The 21,566-nt window shown below is 49.8% G+C and overlaps 1 protein-coding gene across 1 annotated transcript in view; it reads left to right on the top strand.

Moving 5' to 3' along the window:
* The window catches only part of LOC306770027 (retinoic acid receptor beta-like), a gene marked incomplete at both ends in the record, with an annotated part of 192,957 nt that overhangs the window by 138,001 nt on the left and 33,390 nt on the right, over window positions 1–21,566 (top strand). The window contains 2 exons of the mRNA XM_079258796.1: window positions 6,585–6,745; window positions 18,466–18,642. Coding sequence (XP_079114922.1) covers window positions 6,585–6,745; window positions 18,466–18,642 — 338 coding nt within the window. The remainder of the gene's footprint in view (window positions 1–6,584; window positions 6,746–18,465; window positions 18,643–21,566) is intronic.

Below are 21,566 nucleotides of genomic sequence, written 5' to 3'. Positions count from 1 at the left end.
CGGTACCCCATACTCCCAGAATACCCCCCACAGGAGTCCCCAGGGGACACGGTCGAACGCCTTCTCCAGGTCCACAAAGCACATGTAGACTAGTTGGGCAAACTCCCATGCCCCTTCCAGGACCCCAAAGAGGGTATAGAGCTGGTCCACTGTTCTGCGACCAGGACGAAAACCACACTGCTCCTCCTCAATCCGGGATTCGACTATCCGACGGACCCTCCTTTCCAGGACCCCTGAATAGACCTTACCAGGGAGGCTGAGGAGTGTGATTCCCCTGTAATTGGAACACACCCTCCGGTCCCCCTTCTTAAAAAGGGGGACCACCACCCCAGTCTGCCAATCCAGCAGTACCGCCCCCGATGTCCACGCGATGCTGGAGAGGCGTGTCAGCCAGGACAGCCCCACAGCATCCAGAGCCTTAAGGAACTCTGGGCGGATCTCATCCACCCCCAGGGCCTTGCCGCCAAGGACCTTTTTAACCTTTTTGACTTCACCCCCAGAGATAGCAGAGCCCACCCCTGAGTCCCCCAGCTCTGCTTCCTCATCGGAAAACGTGTTGGTAGGATTGAGGAGGTCTTCGGAGTATTCCCTCCACCGATCCACAACGTCCCGAGTGGAGGTCAGCAGCTCTCCATCTCCACTGTACACAGTGTTGATGGAGTACTGCTTCCCCCTCCTGAGCCGCCAGATGGTGGACCAGAATTGCCTCGAAGCTAATCTGAACGTTGTTCTCCATGGCCTTGCCAAACACCTCCCACACTCGAGTTTTTGCCTCGGCAACAGCCGAAGCCGCATCACACTAAACCTTTCAATATGTCTCAGCTGCTCCAGAGTCCCACAGGCCAAGACGGCCTGATAGAACTCCTTCTTCAGCTTGAAGGCATCCTTCATCACTCATGCTGTCCTCTTCGTCCTAATCGTAGTCTATACATGTTGTAGTCATGAACAATAGGAAATATAGTTAGACCCCTCAGTTTACCTAAAAAAACACAACCAGCTGAACCAAGTGACTACAGACCAGTTGCCCTGACATCTCACATTATGAAAGTCCTGGAGAGACTCTTACTGGCTCACCTCAACAAGCAAGTAAACACCTTTCAGGACCCATTCCAGTTTGCATATCGTAATGGACTTGGGGTTGAAGATGCCATCATATACCTGCTCCAGAGAGCACACTCTCATCTGGACCATTCAGGCAGCACTCTGAGGGTCATGTTCTTTCATTTCTCAGTGCTTTTAATACCATTCAGCCTGCTTTGTTATGTGAGAAGCTCCATAAATTCCAGGTGGATACCTCCACAACCACCTGGATCTATGACTACCTCACAAACAGACCCTAGTTTGTGAGACTGAAAGGTTGTGTGTCTGAGATGGAGGTCAGCAGCACTGGTGCACCACAAGGAACTGTACTCTGGCCATTCCTCTTCACTCTGTACACCTCAGACTTCCAGTACAACTCTGAGTCCTGTCGTCTGCAGAAATACTCTGATGACTCTGCAGTTGTGGGGTGTATCAGGGATGGACAAGAAGCAGAGTACAGAGAACTGGTCAGTCAGTTTGTTAAATGGTGCGGTGACAATCATCTCATATTAAATAGCAGCAAAACAAAAGAGATGATTGTTGACTTAGGGAAGAAGAAGAATAAACAAAGCACTGTTTCCATCCTGGGAGAGGAGGTGGAGGTGGTGGAGGAATACAAGTATCTTGGAGTTCAGCTGGACAACAAACTGGACTGGAAATGCAACACTGACTACATCTACAAGAAAGGTCAGAGCAGACTGTACTTCTTAAGGAAGCTGAGATGGTTTAACGTCTGCACCAAGATGTTGCATATCTTCTAGAAGTCTGTTGTGGAGAGTGCAGTCAGCTTTGCAGCATCTGCTGGGGTAGTAGCATCAGAACCAGAGACTTAAAGAGAATCAACAAACTGATCCAGAAAACTGCTTCTGTGCTTGGAGTAACTCTGGAGCCGCTGGAGCTGATTGTCCAAAGAAGAATGCTGCACAAGCTGATGAAGATGATGGAGGATTCTTCACACCCTCTCCACAACACAGTGATGAAACAACAAAGTGTGTTCAGAGAGAGGCTTCTTCAGGTCCGATGTAAGACTGAAAGATACAGAAGATCATTCCTGCCAGCAGCCATCAGCCTCCGGAACAAGACCTCCTCTAGTTATTATTATTATATACTACAATATTGAATTTCTCAATGGAGATTAATAAAGTATTTTTCATTTCATTTTTCATTTCATTCATTTACTGTAAATCTGTAAAAACTCTGACCAATCCAAATGTTTGAACTGAAATGGAGTTGTTCATTTCTCATATTTGGTAAGCTTCTTCTCTCGGCTCCCCTCCTCCCCCTCTCATAGTTAGTGTGACCAGATCTTCTCTCACCAAATGTGGGACAAAGACTGAACAATCCAACGCTTGGTGAAGGTGGGACAATGTGAGATTCCACTCTACCATGACAAATTTAAAAAAAAAACAAAAAAAAAACCTTTCTATTCTGCTCTTTGATGATAAAATTACTATCCAAACATAACCAATCTGTTATTATAAAGCCTTCCTCTAAATAGCGCGTTTTTGTGACTCAGATTTTTGTGCCATTTCACGTCATACTCTCCGTGGTGTGACACATAAAATAAGACAAATAAGACAAACCCTCTCACAGTCTCCTCAAACAGGTTTAACCCAGGAATATATGCTTTCCCAGTCTTTGTTGTAACAACACTTTCTTTTCTTCTTTGCTGCGGTCACCTCCCGGTCCTCCATGATCAATCGGTGTATTTAGTTATTTCTTTTCGTGAGTGGATGCACCGGTGCATCCTAGATGTGCTTTAAGTCCCGCCTCCTAGTTTGATTGACATGAGTGTAACTCAAATCAGCAGGTGACATATAAATAGCTTGTTAGGATGAAAATACAAAGTAGTGAAGAAAACACTCGGAAGGCAAACATGGCTGAGAAAATGCAGGAAGGATTTCCTCCTCCCACTAAACATCCGGGACAAAATTGTTGGTAGATAAAGCTGCAAATCAAAATGCCTTGGGTCATGCAAGGAGCAAAACCAGAAGGGGAGGAACCAAGACAGGGCACCACTTTCAAAGCTTGCTAGCTCCCCAACATGACCTACCCCAGCTTTAAATCTCATCCAGCTTTTCAAAGCTGTTCTCCCTTTTTTTATTTCTAAAACTAAAAATACGCTGTTGTTTGTTTTGTACTGTGCCATCTTTTCTGGAAATTAAATGGTCACAAACTCCCACATCACATCCAGGGAGAAATGCAAATTGAATGCAAAAAAGTGTCTCCATAACACCTCTGTGATGTATTTCGATTTCTGAACATCTTTAAAAATCACCTCATGAGATTGTAAAACCTTTTTAATATTTGATACCTTTTTTTAAAAATGAGCATATTTAGTTTAGTTTAGTTTTTGGACAATTCTAGGTGTAAAGGAAACACGGCTTATGACTCTCAGGATGAAGACAGTACCGGTCCAGGCCGGTACTGGAGGGTGGACTGGATTAAATGGATGGTGCATGTATGTTTCAGGTTGCTATGGTAAACTAGGCCAGAGGAAAGGACTTGTTCTGCCAGCTTCGATTGGTCCATCGGTTCTCTCAGCTCTGACGACTGGCCTAACCTTCTATTCTCTCCACCTGTTATTTTTCTGAAAGACGAGCAAGCGAGCGCTCGGAGACTTGAGATGTTGGCGTCATTATCCTTTGTGTTATGTAATAAACCTAGTAAACTCCTGCTGTGACAAACTTCAAAGATCTGCACCTAATGAAAGGACTCTGTGGACTGATGTTCCTCACACACAGGTCCAGGTTTCTCATGTAGCTTTATATAGTGGGACTCTCTTCTAAAGGTTCTTTTTATTGCTTTTATTTTTGCTGTTTTCTAAAGCATTTCCATACGTCATGTATTATTCAGTACAAAATTCAGGGTCCTCATTCTGTTCAGCACCTATAAGGTCAGATGTGAAGTCATTTGTAGGGGAAAGTCTGTTCCGGGGTTTTATGTCGGACATAATAAAGAATCATCTGGTGTTTACTGGCTCTAAAAGTTTGCTACACAGCAGCTTGTAGAAGCAGCTTTAGCAGCAGTAACCTGAAGGAACTGTTATCTGTTCATCTCACATCATTATGAGCTTTCTTCATCCCAGCCAGTCAGATGACGGCTGGCAAAGCTGAGTGTGTGTGTGTGTGTGTGTGTGTGTGTGTGTGTGTGTGTGTGTGTGTGTGTGTGTGTGTGTGTGTGTGTGTGTGTGTGTGTGTGTGTAGATGCTTTGTCACAGTGCTCAATTGAATCGAATCTATTAAAAACCACTTTATCCCAAATACCCGTGTAGGTTTTCCATGGAGGGGGTCGTAGCAGAAAATGTCTGAAAACTACTGATCTACATACTTCACATGTTTATGTGTATACATGTTTACATGTCTACATGTTTACGTGTTTACGTGTCTACATGTCTACGTGTTTACATGTCTACATGTTTACGTGTTTACATGTCTATGTGTTTACATGTTTACGTGTTTACACGTTTACATGTCTACATGTTTACATGTCTTTGTGTTTACATGTTACATGTTTACGTGTCTACATGTCTACATGTTTATGTGTTTACATGCCTACATGTTTACATGTCTATATGTTTATGTGTTTACATGTTTACATGTCTACGAGTTTACATGTTTACATGTTTATGTGTTTACATGTCTACATGTTTACGTGTTTACATGTCTGCATGTTTATGTGTTTACATGCCTACATGTTTACGTGTCTACATGTTTCTGTCTTTACATGTCTACATGTTTACGTGTTTACATGTCTACGAGTTTACATGTTTACGTGTTTACATGTTTACGTGTTTACATGTCTACATGTTTATGTGTTTACATGCCTACATGTTTACATGTCTACATGTTTATGTGTTTACATGTCTACATGTTTACATGTCTACGAGTTTACATGTTTACGTGTTTACATGTTTATGTGTTTACATGTCTACATGTTTACGTGTTCACATGTCTGCATGTTTATGTGTTTACATGTTTACATGTCTACATGTTTCTGTGTTTACATGTCTACATATTTACGTGTTTACATGTCTACGAGTTTACATGTTTACGTGTTTACATGTTTATGTGTTTACATGTCTACATGTTTACGTGTTTACATGTCTACGTGTTTACATGTTTACATGTTTACACGTTTACGTGTTTACATGTCTACATGTTTACATGTCTATGTGTTTACATGTTACATGTTTACGTGTTTACGTGTCTACACATTTACATGTCTACATGTTTACGTGTTTACATGTTTGCATGTCTATGTGTTTACATGTTTACATGTTTATGTGTTTACATTTCTACATGTTTACATGTCTACATGTTTTCGTGTTTGCATATCTATATGTTTACATGTTTATATGTTTACATGTTTACATTTCAACATGTCTACAAGTTTACATGTCTACGTGTTTACATGTTTACATGTTTACGTGTTTACATGTTTACGTGTTTCCATGTCTACATGTTTACGTGTTTACATGTCTACATGTTTACGTGTTTACATGGTTACCTGTAAACATGTCTACATGTTTATATGTTTACGTGTTTACATGTACACATATTTACGTGTTTACATGTACACATGTTTCTGTGTTTACATGGTTACTTGTAAACATGTCTAAATGTTTACGTGTTTACATGTTTACGTGTTTACATGTCTACATGTTTACGTATTTACATGTTTACGTGTTTACATGTCTACATGTCTACATGTTTATATGTTTACGTGTTAACCTGTTTGCATGTTTACGTGTTTACATGTACAACATGTACGTGTTTACATGGTTACCTGTAAACATGTTTACATGTTTACATTTCAACATGTCTACAAGTTTACATGTCTACATGTTTATGTGTTTCCATGTCTACATGTTTACGTGTTTACATGTCTACATGTTTATGTTTACGTGTTTACATGTATACATGTCTACACGTTTATATGTTTACGTGTTTACATGTCTACATGTTTACGTGTTTACATGTTTACGTGTTTACATGTCTACATGTTTATGTTTACGTGTTTACATGTTTACATGTCTACATGTCTACATGTTTATATGTTTACGTGTTTACATGTACACATGTTTACGTGTTTACATGGTTACCTGTAAACATGTCTACATGTTTACGTGTTTACATGTTTACATGTTTACATGTCTACATGTTTATATGTTTACGTGTTAACCTGTTTGCATGTTTACGTGTTTACATGTACACATGTTTACGTGTTTACATGGTTACCTGTAAACATGTCTACATGTTTACATGTTTACGTGTTTACATACGTTTAGAACCGGCACATGTGGAAGTATCGACTCCAGAGTATCAAAACACCCATCAGCAGTTTTTTTCCTCCTTTTAAGTTAAAGACTGTAAGCATCTCTTGTCTTCTTCCTGAAACAACCTGCTTTCAACTGTTTCTATGACAACTTGCTTCTTTCCTGGAAATTTCCTAATTCCTCCATTTTTAACTGTTGTTTATTGTCATCCTTTTTTTTTCTCCAGCTGTTCGAAATGATCGGAATAAGAAGAAGAAGGACAGCCCGAAGCCGGAGCTGGCGGAGAGTTACGAGCTGACGGCCGAGCTGGAGACCATCATTGAAAAGATCCGTAAGGCCCATCAGGAAACCTTCCCCTCCCTCTGCCAGCTTGGCAAATACACCACGGTGAGTCTATCTATACAGCTGATCAATAGAGGTTTGCTTTCACATCCATAAATATGTTTGTGTCAGCGTGGCTCCGTGTGGCTCATGACACGCTGCTTCTTTCATCCAGTCTTACAAACTTGCCATCAGCATAATGATAATCAATCTCCTGTACTGTACTGTAAATCCCCTCTAATGCACGTGGAGCCCTGAGATGTACGATGCCGACCGTCCACACAAATCCTCGCTAACACTCCTTTTTATCACTCATTAGTTATTGATCAGGTGGAATGATAATGGTGCTGCTCAACTGGCTCTTCATCACTTTTAGGATGTTAATGGGGTTCGTTTGCTCCGGCATCCTGCAGATGAAATACTGAATTTATTCAGCTTTTATGCACAGTTAAAGCGAGGTATGGAGCCTCATTTCTGACACAGCTGAGTAAGAAAAGTGAAAACAAAGCTGTCAGCAGCAGGAGATGTAGCCTGACAGCTGCCCTGCCTCCCGTTTCTGACAAGTTTGAAAAGTGAAATAAATGCAGCTTGAGTCATTATCTGCCTCCATAATGTGAGGCAGAGCTAAGCTGTGTGTCAAGGATGCTTGTCAGGGCCTGTGAAGGCTTTCCACCCCCCCCAACTCAAACCCAGGCAGCCGACTGAAGCAGCGCTGGATGGGAAGGGGGCGCTAATCCATGCAGGCCTTCTAGAAAGATCCCATCAAACGGACACGTCAGGGCCTTTATGTCTGAGAGCAGCCAAACAGGACGATGAGTTCGCTGCATCTTCGAGTCGATCTGCTCTTCTTCACCCCCACCGAGGGATGCCTCTGCACTCGCTGTGACTCAAAAGTTGGAGGTCATAGAGAAGTTGTGGAGGAACCTGCAGCAGACGTTGGCAAGCAGGACGGCGGGAGGAGCGGCGCTGTGATTGACATGCAGCGTGAAGGGGGATCTGACAGCGGCTGATGTGTTTGTTTCTTAGCTGACTTGCATATAGATTACAGACGGCAGGAGGAGCCGTGATCGACACCGACGCTCCGCAAACACTCTGAAGGAAGAACGGGTGTGTGCGTGATGGTTTGCGGTGCTAGTTTTAGAAATCTCCCGACGCCTGTCAGTCACACAAAATGCTGCTGAAACAGAAGGAAAGAAACCAGCTGCAGCCGTGATGTGCAGAAACGTCTCTTATTGCTGCACGTGAGACGGGCTGAACATGCAACTCAGCTGTAAAGTCGTCTCTGCCTGCACGATGCTTCCAGCTGCACAAGCGCTTCCGTGACCTTTTTTTCAACCTTTCCCTGAATTTAAAACAAGAAAAGAAGTGCGAGAAAAAGTAGAAATCTAGATTCTGTCTCTGAATGATGCTTCAGCTCCAGCTTTTCCAGTTGAAGGTGGAGTTCTGGTTGTTTCTCAGTGCAGATGATAACAATGCAGGAGGCAGGAGCACTATGGATAAGAAAATAATCAAGACAAAAAGGTGCTGCTTCGGAAAGAAAACAAATCATTTCCATCAGTCAAGATCAAAATAATTTGCAATGAAATGTTTGTTTTTATTTTCTGAGTTTGTAATATTCCAGGAAATAATCTTTAGCAACAGTCTGTAGCGGGACATACCCAGGGGAGTCCAGCTCCAGTCCTTCAGGTTTTCTATGTATCCCTGCTCCAACACACCTGACTTAAACTAAGCAGCCAACGATGTGTTGGAGCAGGGATACATGGAAGACCTGGGGGGGAGGGAGGGGGGGTAGATAGTAGAGCAGGTGTTTGTATAAATTCAGAAACATTCGATGTTCCACAACAACAGCAAAACCCTGCAGGTGTGTAAACAGAAGCTTAAATGTTTATTTACACGGTTGCCTGTTTATTAATCAGTAATCAGATTGCAGTAATTACACCGTGATCATGTGATTAATCTCTGGACGTGTTTTCAGCATCCTCCGCCACTGCTGCATGCCGCCGCGCACGCCGCCGTACGCCGCTGCACGCCGTGCGCTGCCGCCATGCTTCCATCTGAATATATGTACATTTTCTCCCCCCTTTCAATCCAAACACAAAACTCCTAATCACTTCTCCTCTCCACCCTCATCCCATTCCTTCTCCCATGAGACGGTCCTGATTACCGAGCCTGCACTGAGGCCCAGAATCCACAGCTGAAAATAGAGGAACAAAATGGCTAAATGTTGCTTCCCAGTCCTGCTAGGAGCAGTGTTTGTTTGTTGGAGTGGCAGTTGGCCTCAGATAAAGCCTTAATCTGGATCAGTAGTAATTATACTTGCTCATAGACTGTGAGAAGTTCCTCATTATTACAAGCGATTGGATCCTGATGCGGCTTTTGAGTCCTCCTCATCGGAAACAGTAGAGGAGCCCCCGCGCCTCCTAGATTAAGTTAAAGCTCCAATTATGTGGTGAAATATTCAAATCCTAGTCTGCAGTGATTTAGGAGTTCACTGCTGGGTTAGAGGAGATAGCTGCGCCAGTGAGAGGGCTTAGCTCCACAATGAATAAGCATCCGCTGACAGTGATGGTGATGAAGAACGAGCCTGGCAGCTTCAAAGACAAAATAAAACATTAGGAGTCGCCATGGAGACTCGGGGTGATGGCGGCGGCCGTGCACGCCGCAGCCTGGTGATATTAACCACATTACAGTTTGGCCGCTGTCGCCATCCGTCACACTGCCTTTCTGCCTCCGCTACACCCGAGCCTGCTGATGTAGAGCAGAGCGCTCGTTTCCACGCCGACGGCCGTTTCCACGCCGACGGTCGTTTCCAAAGCAGCCACTTGTCTAATTTGTTAGGATAAATGTTCCGAAATGAAATTAGAATTCTCCGGAAACTTCCTTTATTCCCGCCATGGAATCACGAGGCTTTTGTCATTTACTGAGATAGCCTGGTGGAGGGTGGAGGAGTAGAGGGGTGGAGGGGGTGGAGGGGGTAGAGGGGTGGAGGAGTAGAGGGGTGGAGGAGTAGAGGGGTGGAGGGATGGAGGAGTAGAGGGGTGGAGGAGTAGAGGGATGGAGGAGTAGAGGGGTGGAGGGGGTGGAGGGGGTAGAGGGGTGGAGGAGTAGAGGGGTGGAGGGGGTAGAGGGGTAGAGGGGTGGAGGAGTAGAGGGGTGGAGGAGTAGAGGGGTGGAGGGGGTAGAGGGGTAGAGGGGTGGAGGAGTAGAGGGGTGGAGGGGGTGGAGGGGGTAGAGGGGTGGAGGGGGTAGAGGGGTAGAGGGGTGGAGGAGTAGAGGGGTGGAGGGGGTAGAGGGGTGGAGGGGGTAGAGGGGTGGAGGAGTAGAGGGGTGGAGGGGGTGGAGGGGTGGAGGGGGTAGAGGGGTGGAGGGGGTAGAGGGGTGGAGGGGGTAGAGGGGTGGAGGAGTAGAGGGGTGGAGGGGGTAGAGGGGTGGAGGGGGTAGAGGGGTGGAGGGGGTAGAGGGGTGGAGGAGTAGAGGGGTGGAGGAGTAGAGGGGTGGAGGGGGTAGAGGGGTGGAGGGGTGGAGGAGTAGAGGGGTGGAGGGATGGAGGGGGTAGAGGGGTAGAGGGGTGGAGGAGTAGAGGGGTGGAGGAGTAGAGGGGTGGAGGGGGTAGAGGGGTGGAGGGGTGGAGGAGTAGAGGGTTGGAGGAGTAGAGGGGTGGAGGGATGGAGGGGGTAGAGGGGTGGAGGAGTAGAGGGGTGGAGGAGTAGAGGGGTGGAGGGGTGGAGGGGGTAGAGGGGTGGAGGAGTAGAGGGGTGGAGGGGGTAGAGGGGTGGAGGAGTAGAGGGGTGGAGGGGGTAGAGGGGTGGAGGAGTAGAGGGGTGGAGGGGGGTAGAGGGGTAGAGGGGTGGAGGAGTAGAGGGGTGGAGGGGGTAGAGGGGTAGAGGGGTGGAGGGGGTAGAGGGGTGGAGGAGTAGAGGGGTGGAGGGATGGAGGAGTAGAGGGATGGAGGAGTAGAGGGGGGAGGAGTAGAGGGGGGAGGGGGTGGAAGAGTAGAGGGGTGGAGGGATGGAGGAGTAGAGGGGTGGAGGGGTGGAGGAGTAGAGGGGGGAGGGGGTGGAGGAGTAGAGGGGGGAGGGGGTGGAAGAGTAGAGGGGTGGAGGGGTGGAGGAGTAGAGGGGGGAGGGGGTGGAGGAGTAGAGGGGGGAGGAGTAGAGGGGTGGAGGGGGTAGAGGGGTGGAGGGGGTAGAGGGGTGGAGGAGTAGAGGGGTGGAGGAGTAGAGGGGTGGAGGGGGTAGAGGGGTAGAGGGGTGGAGGAGTAGAGGGGTGGAGGGGTGGAGGAGTAGAGGGGTGGAGGGGGTAGAGGGGTAGAGGGGTGGAGGAGTAGAGGGGTGGAGGGGGTAGAGGAGTAGAGGGGTGGAGGGGGTGGAGGGGTAGAGGGGTGGAGGAGTAGAGGGGTGGAGGGGGTAGAGGGGTAGAGGGGTGGAGGAGTAGAGGGGTGGAGGGATGGAGGAGTAGAGGGGGGAGGAGTAGAGGGGTGGAGGGATGGAGGAGTAGAGGGGTGGAGGGGGTGGAGGAGTAGAGGGGGGAGGAGTAGAGGGGTGGAGGGATGGAGGAGTAGAGGGGGGAGGAGTAGAGGGGGGAGGGGGTGGAGGAGTAGAGGGGGGAGGAGTAGAGGGGGGAGGGGGTGGAGGAGTAGAGGGGGGAGGAGTAGAGGGGTGGAGGGATGGAGGAGTAGAGGGGGGAGGGGGTGGAGGAGTAGAGGGGGGAGGAGTAGAGGGGGGAGGGGGTGGAGGAGTAGAGGGGGGAGGAGTAGAGGGGTGGAGGGATGGAGGAGTAGAGGGGGGAGGGGGTGGAGGAGTAGAGGGGGGAGGAGTAGATGGGTGGAGGGATGGAGGAGTAGAGGGGTGGAGGGATGGAGGAGTAGAGGGGGGAGGAGTAGATGGGTGGAGGGATGGAGGAGTAGAGGGGTGGAGGGATGGAGGAGTAGAGGGGGGAGGAGTAGATGGGTGGAGGGATGGAGGAGTAGAGGGGGGAGGAGTAGATGGGTGGAGGGATGGAGGAGTAGAGGGGGGAGGAGTAGAGGGGTGGAGGGATGGAGGAGTAGAGGGGGGAGGGGGTGGAGGAGTAGAGGGGGGAGGAGTAGATGGGTGGAGGGATGGAGGAGTAGAGGGGGGAGGGGGTGGAGGAGTAGAGGGGGGAGGAGTAGATGGGTGGAGGGATGGAGGAGTAGAGGGGTGGAGGGATGGAGGAGTAGAGGGTGGAGGAGTAGAGGGGTGGAGGAGTAGATGGGTGGAGGGATGGAGGAGTAGAGGGGTGGAGGGATGGAGGAGTAGAGGGTGGAGGAGTAGAGGGGTGGAGGAGTAGATGGGTGGAGGGATGGAGGAGTAGAGGGGTGGAGGAGTAGATGGGTGGAGGGATGGAGGAGTAGAGGGGTGGAGGAGTAGATGGGTGGAGGGATGGAGGAGTAGAGGGTGGAGGAGTAGAGGGGTGGAGAGGGGGAGGTTTTCAAACAGGAGAGAAAAAAGAGTCAACTGTGGATAATCTCATCCTCTTCACCCCCGTTTTCCCTCCACCCAGAGGGAAGAACAAGATAAGTTGCTTTAATATCATCCACCTTCCACCGACGTCGGTGTGCTGAGCAAACAGACCGCCACACACACACCAACACACACACCAACACACACACCAACACACACACCAACACACACACACACACCAACACACACACCAACACACACACCAACACACACACACACACCAACACACACACCAACACACACACCAACACACACACCGCCTCCCTCCCCATCAAAGCGGACGTCCATCAGGAAAATGTGCGTCCATAGTGCCGTTGTGTCGACTGCAGCTCGTTGGCTGTGATTTAAACACGACCTTAATGTGCTTCTCACTTAACCCCCATCATATTTAATGATCTCCTCCCTCCTAACTGCTCCCCGGCTCCTTTTATCTCCTCCCCTCTCCTGGGGGGACACACAGTAGCTGGTGACAGTGTCCAGCAGCTGCCGTCCGAACTGCATCTCAGCCACAACCTCGGGGTGGGGGGGGTGGGGGGGGGGGGTGGGGGGGGGGGGGGGGGGGGGCTGCCGTGTTAAAGCCATCTGACTCAGAACTCCTGACGCAGACGGAGTATTAGCTGGTCACATGATCAGTCTGAGCTGCTGGGAAACGTCTAGAACCTGTTAGAGGGTCTGGAGGAAGACTGGGACACATCTAGGAGACGACTGGGACACATCTGGAGGAAGACTGGGACACATCTGGAGGAAGACTGGGACACATCTGGGAGATGACTGGGACACATCTGGGAGATGACTGGGACACATCTGGGGGAAGACTGGGACACATCTGGAGGAAGACTGGGACACATCTGGAGGAAGACTGGGACACATCTGGGGGAAGACTGGGACACATCTGGAGGAAGACTGGGACACATCTGGAGGAAGACTGGGACACATCTGGAGGAAGACTGGGACACATCTGGGAGAAGACTGGGACACATCTGGGAGATGACTGGGACACATCTGGGAGATGACTGGGACACATCTGGAAGACGACTGGGACACATCTGGAGGAAGACTGGGACACATCTGGGGGAAGACTGTAACATATCTGGAGGAAGACTGGGACACATCTGGGAGAAGACTGGGACACATCTGGGAGATGACTGGGACACATCTGGGAGATGACTGGGACACATCTGGGAGACAACTGGGACACATCTGGGAGATGACTGGGACACATCTGGGAGAAGACTGGGACACATCTGGGAGACGACTGGGACACATCTGGAGGAAGACTGGGACACATCTGGAGGAAGACTGGGACACATCTGGAGGAAGACTGGGACACATCTGGAAGACGACTGGGACACATCTGGGAGCTGACTGGGACACATCTGGGGGAAGACTGGGACACATCTGGGGGAAGACTGGGACACATCTGGAGGAAGACTCGGACACATCTGGAAGACGACTGGGACACATCTGGAGGAAGACTGGGACACATCTGGAGGAAGACTGGGACACATCTGGAGGAAGACTGGGACACATCTGGAAGACGACTGGGACACATCTGGGAGCTGACTGGGACACATCTGGGGGAAGACTGGGACACATCTGGGGGAAGACTGGGACACGTCTGGAGGAAGACTGGGACACGTCTGGAGGAAGACTGGGACACATCTGGGAGACGACTGGGACACATCTAGGAGACGACTGGGACACATCTGGGAGATGACTGGGACACATCTGGAGGAAGACTGGGACACATCTGGGGGAAGACTGGGACACGTCTGGAGGAAGACTGGGACACATCTGGGAGAAGACTGGGACACATCTGGAGGAAGACTGGGACACATCTGGGGGAAGACTGGGACTCATCTGGAGGAAGACTGGGACACATCTGGAGGAAGACTGGGACACATCTGGAAGACGACTGGGACACATCTGGGAGCTGACTGGGACACATCTGGAGGAAGACTGGGACACATCTGGAAGACGACTGGGACACATCTGGGAGCTGACTGGGACACATCTGGAGGAAGACTGGGACACATCTGGAAGACGACTGGGACACATCTGGGAGATGACTGGGACACATCTAGGAGACGACTGGGACACATCTAGGAGATGACTGGGACACATCTGGAGGAAGACTGGGACACATCTGGAAGACGACTGGGACACATCTGGGAGATGACTGGGACACATCTAGGAGACGACTGGGACACATCTAGGAGACGACTGGGACACATCTAGGAGATGACTGGGACACATCTAGGAGATGACTGGGACACATCTGGGAGATGACTGGGACACATCTGGGAGATGACTGGGACACATCTGGAGGAAGACTGGGACACATCTGGGGGAAGACTGGGACACGTCTGGAGGAAGACTGGGACACATCTGGGAGAAGACTGGGACACATCTGGAGGAAGACTGGGACACATCTGGGGGAAGACTGGGACTCATCTGGAGGAAGACTGGGACACATCTGGAGGAAGACTGGGACACATCTGGAAGACGACTGGGACACATCTGGGAGCTGACTGGGACACATCTGGAGGAAGACTGGGACACATCTGGAAGACGACTGGGACACATCTGGGAGCTGACTGGGACACATCTGGGGGAAGACTGGGACACATCTGGGGGAAGACTGGGACACATCTGGGAGCTGACTGGGACACATCTGGAGGAAGACTGGGACACATCTGGAAGACGACTGGGACACATCTGGAGGAAGACTGGGACACATCTGGAGGAAGACTGGGACACATCTGGAGGAAGACTGGGACACATCTGGAAGACGACTGGGACACATCTGGGAGCTGACTGGGACACATCTGGAGGAAGACTGGGACACATCTGGAAGACGACTGGGACACATCTGGGAGATGACTGGGACACATCTAGGAGACGACTGGGACACATCTAGGAGATGACTGGGACACATCTGGAGGAAGACTGGGACACATCTGGAAGACGACTGGGACACATCTGGGAGATGACTGGGACACATCTAGGAGACGACTGGGACACATCTAGGAGACGACTGGGACACATCTAGGAGATGACTGGGACACATCTAGGAGATGACTGGGACACATCTGGGAGATGACTGGGACACATCTGGGAGATGACTGGGACACATCTGGAGGAAGACTGGGACACATCTGGGGGATGACTGGGACACATCTAGGAGACAACTGGGACACATCTGGGAGACGACTGGGACACATCTAGGAGACGACTGGGACACATCTGGGAGATGACTTGGACACATCTGGGAGATGACTGGGACACATCTGGAGGAAGACTGGGACACATCTGGGGGAAGACTGGGTCACATCTGGGAGACGACTGGGACACATCTGGGAGATGACTGGGACACATCTGGGGGAAGACTGGGACACATCTGGAGGAAGACTGGGACACATCTGGGAGACGACTGGGACACATCTGGAGGAAGACTGGGACACATCTGGGAGATTACTGGGACACATCTGGAGGAAGACTGGGACACATCTGGGGGAAGACTGGGACACATCTGGAGGAAGACTGGGTCACATCTGGGAGATGACTGGGACACATCTGGAGGAAGACTGGGTCACATCTGGGAGATGACTGGGACACATCTGGGGGAAGACTGGGACACATCTGGGAGATTACTGGGACACATCTGGAGGAAGACTGGGACACATCTGGGGGAAGACTGGGACACATCTGGGAGATGACTGGGACACATCTGGGGGAAGACTGGGACACATCTGGGAGATGACTGGGACACATCTGGAGGAAGACTGGGACACATCTGGAGGAAGACTGGGTCACATCTGGGAGATGACTGGGACACATCTGGAGGAAGACTGGGACACATCTGGAGGAAGACTGGGACACATCTGGGGGAAGACTGGGACACATCTGGAGGAAGACTGGGACACATCTGGAGGAAGACTGGGACACATCTGGAGGAAGACTGGGACACATCTGGGAGATGACTGGGACACATCTGGAGGAAGACTGGGACACATCTGGGAGATGACTGGGACACATCTGGAGGAAGACTGGGTCACATCTGGGAGATGACTGGGACACATCTGGAGGAAGACTGGGACACATCTGGGGGAAGACTGGGTCACATCTGGGAGACGACTGGGACACATCTGGGGGAAGACTGGGACACATCTGGGAGATGACTGGGACACATCTGGAGGAAGACTGGGTCACATCTGGGAGACGACTGGGACACATCTGGGGGAAGACTGGGTCACATCTGGGAGACGACTGGGACACATCTGGGGGAAGACTGGGACACATCTGGGAGATGACTGGGACACATCTGGAGGAAGACTGGGTCACATCTGGGAGATGACTGGGACACATCTGGAGGAAGACTGGGACACATCTGGAGGAAGACTGGGACACATCTGGGGGAAGACTGGGTCACATCTGGGAGACGACTGGGACACATCGCACGGAGCAGCAGAACAGCCCTGGTTTAAGGAGCAGCCAGAATCCGACACTTTTACAGCAACTTCTCCATCTTTAAGCAGTCTCACCTGCATCACTTTGAACCTTGTTTCCAACAACAGGACCGGTTTGCCATGCGATGGGTCGGGGAACTTTCATTGGCTTTTCCATGAACATAATCTGGGAAGGTACCAGAACCACCCGGAACTGTCCCACTTTTATGTGACTTTTCTGCTGAGCTCCTAATCTGACAGAAATGGTTGGAGTTTGACACACTGAAATTCCTTCACATCACCAGGAAGAAACCTCCATCTGAACCCGAACCAGGAAGGAAAACCTTCATCTGGACCAGAACCAGGAAGGAAAACCTCCATCTGAACCAGAACCAAGAAGGGAAACCTCCATCTGGACCAGAACCAGGAAGGGAAACCTCCATCTGGACCAGAACCAGGAAGGAAAACCTCCATATGGACCAGAACCAGGAAGGAAAACCTCCATCTGGACCAGAACCAGGAAGGAAAACCTCCATCTGGACCAGACCCAGGAAGGAAAACCTCCATCTAAACCAGAACCAGGAAGGGAAACCTCCATCTGGACCAGAACCAGGAAGGGAAACCTCCATCTGGGACAGGACCAGGAAGGGAAACCTCCATCTGGACCAGAACCAGGAAGGGAAACCTCCATCTGGACCAGAACCAGGAAGGGAAACCTCCATCTGGAACAGGACTAGGAAGGGAAACCTCCATCTAGACCAGAACTAGGAAGGGAAACCTCCATCTGGAACAGGACTAGGAAGGGAAACCTCCATCTGGACCAGACCCAGGAAGGAAAACCTCCATCTGAACCAGAACCAGGAAGGGAAACCTCCATCTGGAACAGGACCAGGAAGGGAAACCTCCATCTGGACCAGACCCAGGAAGGAAAACCTCCATCTGAACCAGAACCAGGAAGGGAAACCTCCATCTGGAACAGGACCAGGAAGGGAAACCTCCATCTGGACCAGAACCAGGAAGGAAAACCTCAATCTGAACCAGAACCAGGAAGGAAAACATCCATCAGGACCAGAACCAGGAAGGAAAACCTCCATCAGAACCAGAACCAGGAAGGAAAAAAGCCATCAGAACCAGAACCAGGAAGGGAAACCTCCATCTGGACCAGAACCAAGAAGGAAAACCTCAATCTGAACCAGAACCAGGAAGGAAAACCTCCATCAGGACCAGAACCAGGAAGGAAAACCTCCATCAGAACCAGAACCAGGAAGGAAAAAAGCCATCAGAACCAGAACCACTTACTTCAGGTTCCTCCCCCTCCCTCATAAAGCCTCACTGCTTTGGATTCTTCCCTTTCCTCCCTTTCATCTGTCGTTTCCTCTTCCTCTCTCCGTGATGCCTAACAACACTTTACCTTCCACCTTTTTCATTCTGTGTCCTGTCCCCCCCCCCCCCCCCCCCCCCCCCCCCCCCCCATGTGTTTGTGTAGGTTCTGGACCATATAGCTGTATTAATGACACCTCTGGCTTCAAGCTGCTCCATGGTACCTGTCACAGCTCTGCTTCTGCTCCCCATCATCGCTAGTGCATCCCACTGACACTGTAACAGTCATTACTGCAGCAGCAAGCCACACGGCTCAGCATATTCACACGTGTTCCAGGAAACTCATGTCTGCAGCAGCCTATTTACTCTGTTTTACTGTGACACATATAGAGGCGAGTGAAGAGGCAGCGCTGAGAGGATCATTAGCAGCAGACTGTACTGGGATAGAAGTGGCTGCCTCCTCGTCTGACACCTTGTTTGTGTGTGTGTGTGTGTGTGTGTGTGTGTGTGTGTGTGTGTGTGTGTGTGTGTGTTGCAGAACTCAAGTGCAGACCACCGTGTGAGACTGGACCTGGGCCTGTGGGACAAGTTCAGCGAGCTGGCCACTAAGTGCATTATCAAGATCGTGGAGTTTGCCAAACGAGTGCCTGGCTTCACGGGGCTGACCATTGCTGATCAGATCACGCTCCTGAAAGCTGCCTGCCTGGACATACTGGTGGGTATTTGATTATTGTCTAGAGACTGTAAATAATCTATCCAATGCAAAGATGTTCATGTTACAGGTGTTTTGACCTGTTAATTCCTTCTGGACTAGAGTCTCCTGTATGTGAGGCAGCTGGAGATCCACACAGTACACAAGATGTTTGCAGACAGCAGGAAGGAGCAATGCTAACATGTAGTGTAGCAGCAATGCCAACATGTAGCGTAGCATCAATGCTAACATGTAGCGTAGCAGCAATGCTAACATGTAGTGTAGCAGCAATGCCAACATGTAGCGTAGCATCAATGCTAACATGTAGCGTAGCAGCAATGCTAACATGTAGTGTAGCAGCAATGCTAACATGTAGCATAGCAGCAATGCTAACATGTAGTGTAGCAGCAATGCCAACATGTAGCATAGCAGCAATGATAACATGTACCGTAGCAGAAATACTAACCTGTAGCGTAGTAGCAATGCTAACATGTAGCGTAGCAGCAATGCTGACATGTAGCATAGCAGCAATGATAACATGTAGCGTAGTAGCAATGTTAACATGTAGCGTAGCAGCAATGCTAACCTGTAGCGTAATAGCAATGTTAACATGTAGCGTAGCAACATGACAGGAGACACTAAGCTAAAAGACTCCACCAGCATCAGCATCCAAACCAAACAGTTCAAACTCCAAACAGAAACATGACAACATCAGCGTTCACTTAGAGCTTCTCATAACTTCTCCACACAAACAAGGCGTCATATGAAGCAGAGACTCTGCTGGTTACAGAGACAGTCTCGTCTCTGTGAGACAGAAACTCTGGAAGACGTCTGTCTCGTCTCTGAGAGACAGAAACTCTGGAAGACGTCTGTCTCGTCTCTGTGAGACAGAAACTCTGGAAGACGTCTGTCTCGTCTCTGTGGGACAGAAACTCTGGAAGACGTCTGTCTCGTCTCTGTGAGACAGAAACTCTGGAAGACGTCTGTCTCGTCTCTGAGAGACTGAAACTCTGGAAGACGTCTGTCTCGTCTCTGTGGGACAGAAACTCTGGAAGACGTCTGTCTCGTCTCTGTGAGACAGAAACTCTGGAAGACGTCTGTCTCGTCTCTGTGGGACAGAAACTCTGGAAGACGTCTGTCTCGTCTCTGTGGGACTGAAACTCTGGAAGACGTCTGTCTCGTCTCTGTGGGACTGAAACTCTGGAAGACGTCTGTCTCGTCTCTGTGAGACAGAAACTCTGGAAGACGTCTGTCTCGTCTCTGTGGGACAGAAACTCTGGAAGACGTCTGTCTCTGTGGGACAGAAACTCTGGAAGACGTCTGTCTCGTCTCTGTGGGACAGAAACTCTGGAAGACGTCTGTCTCGTCTCTGTGGGACAGAAACTCTGGAAGACGTCTGTCTCGTCTCTGTGGGACAGAAACTCTGGAAGACGTCTGTCTCGTCTCTGTGGGACAGAAACTCTGGAAGACGTCTGTCTCGTCTCTGTGAGACAGAAACTCTGGAAGACGTCTGTCTCGTCTGTGTGGGACAAAAACTCTGGAAGACGTCTGTCTCGTCTCTGTGGGACAGAAACTCTGGAAGACGTCTGTCTCGTCTCTGTGAGACAGAAACTCTGGAAGACGTCTGTCTCGTCTCTGTGGGACAGAAACTCTGGAAGACGTCTGTCTCGTCTCTGTGAGACAGAAACTCTGGAAGACGTCTGTCTCGTCTCTGTGGGACAGAAACTCTGGAAGACGTCTGTCTCTGTGGGACAGAAACTCTGGAAGACGTCTGTCTCGTCTCTGTGAGACAGAAACTCTGGAAGACGCCTGTCTCGTCTCTGTGGGACAGAAACTCTGGAAGACGTCTGTCTCGTCTCTGTGGGACAGAAACTCTGGAAGACGTCTGTCTCGTCTCTGTGGGACAGAAACTCTGGAAGACGTCTGTCTCGTCTCTGTGGGACAGAAACTCTGGAAGACGTCTGTCTCGTCTCTGTGGGACAGAAACTCTGGAAGACGTCTGTCTCGTCTCTGTGGGACAGAAATTCTGGAAGACGTCTGTCTCGTCTCTGTGGGACAGAAACTCCTGGAAGACGTCTGTCTCGTCTCTGTGGGACAGAAACTCTGGAAGACGTCTGTCTTGTCTCTGTGGGACAGAAACTCTGGAAGACGTCTGTCTCGTCTCTGTGGGACAGAAACTCTGGAAGACGTCTGTCTCGTCTCTGTGGGACAGAAACTCTGGAAGACGTCTGTCTCGTCTCTGTGGGACAGAAACTCTGGAAGACGTCTGTCTCGTCTCTGTGGGACAGAAACTCTGGAAGACGTCTGTCTCGTCTCTGTGGGACAGAAACTCTGGAAGACGTCTGTCTCGTCTCTGTGGGACAGAAACTCCTGGAAGACGTCTGTCTCGTCTCTGTGGGACAGAAACTCTGGAAGACGTCTGTCTCGTCTCTGTGGGACAGAAACTCTGGAAGACGTCTGTCTCGTCTCTGTGGGACAGAAACTCTGGAAGACGTCTGTCTCGTCTCTGTGGGACAGAAACTCTGGAAGACGTCTGTCTCGTCTCTGTGGGACAGAAACTCTGGAAGACGTCTGTCTCGTCTCTGTGGGACAGAAACTCTGGAAGACGTCTGTCTCGTCTCTGTGAGACAGAAACTCTGGAAGACGTCTGTCTCGTCTCTGTGAGACAGAAACTCTGGAAGACGTCTGTCTCGTCTCTGTGGGACAGAAACTCTGGAAGACGTCTGTCTCGTCTCTGTGGGACTGAAACTCTGGCAGCTTGCAGCCACAATCACACATCATGTCTTATTGTTGCTGCTTGAGGTGAAAAGTTTTATTCCAGTTCTAAAAACTCTGATTATGTGTCTCCTGTGACTCTGCCATTGTTTGACATGAAGATGTTTTTTTCCACGGAGATAAAGGTCCTGACAGTTTCCACGGAGATAAAGGTCCTGACAGTTTCCACGGAG

The sequence above is a fragment of the Telmatherina bonti genome (genome assembly GCF_933228915.1).
Source record: "Telmatherina bonti genome assembly, chromosome: 19".
NCBI classification, from domain to species: domain Eukaryota; kingdom Metazoa; phylum Chordata; class Actinopteri; order Atheriniformes; family Telmatherinidae; genus Telmatherina; species Telmatherina bonti.
The sequence above is the reverse complement of the archived record's forward strand: the minus strand, read 5'-3'. Positions and strand labels throughout refer to the sequence as shown.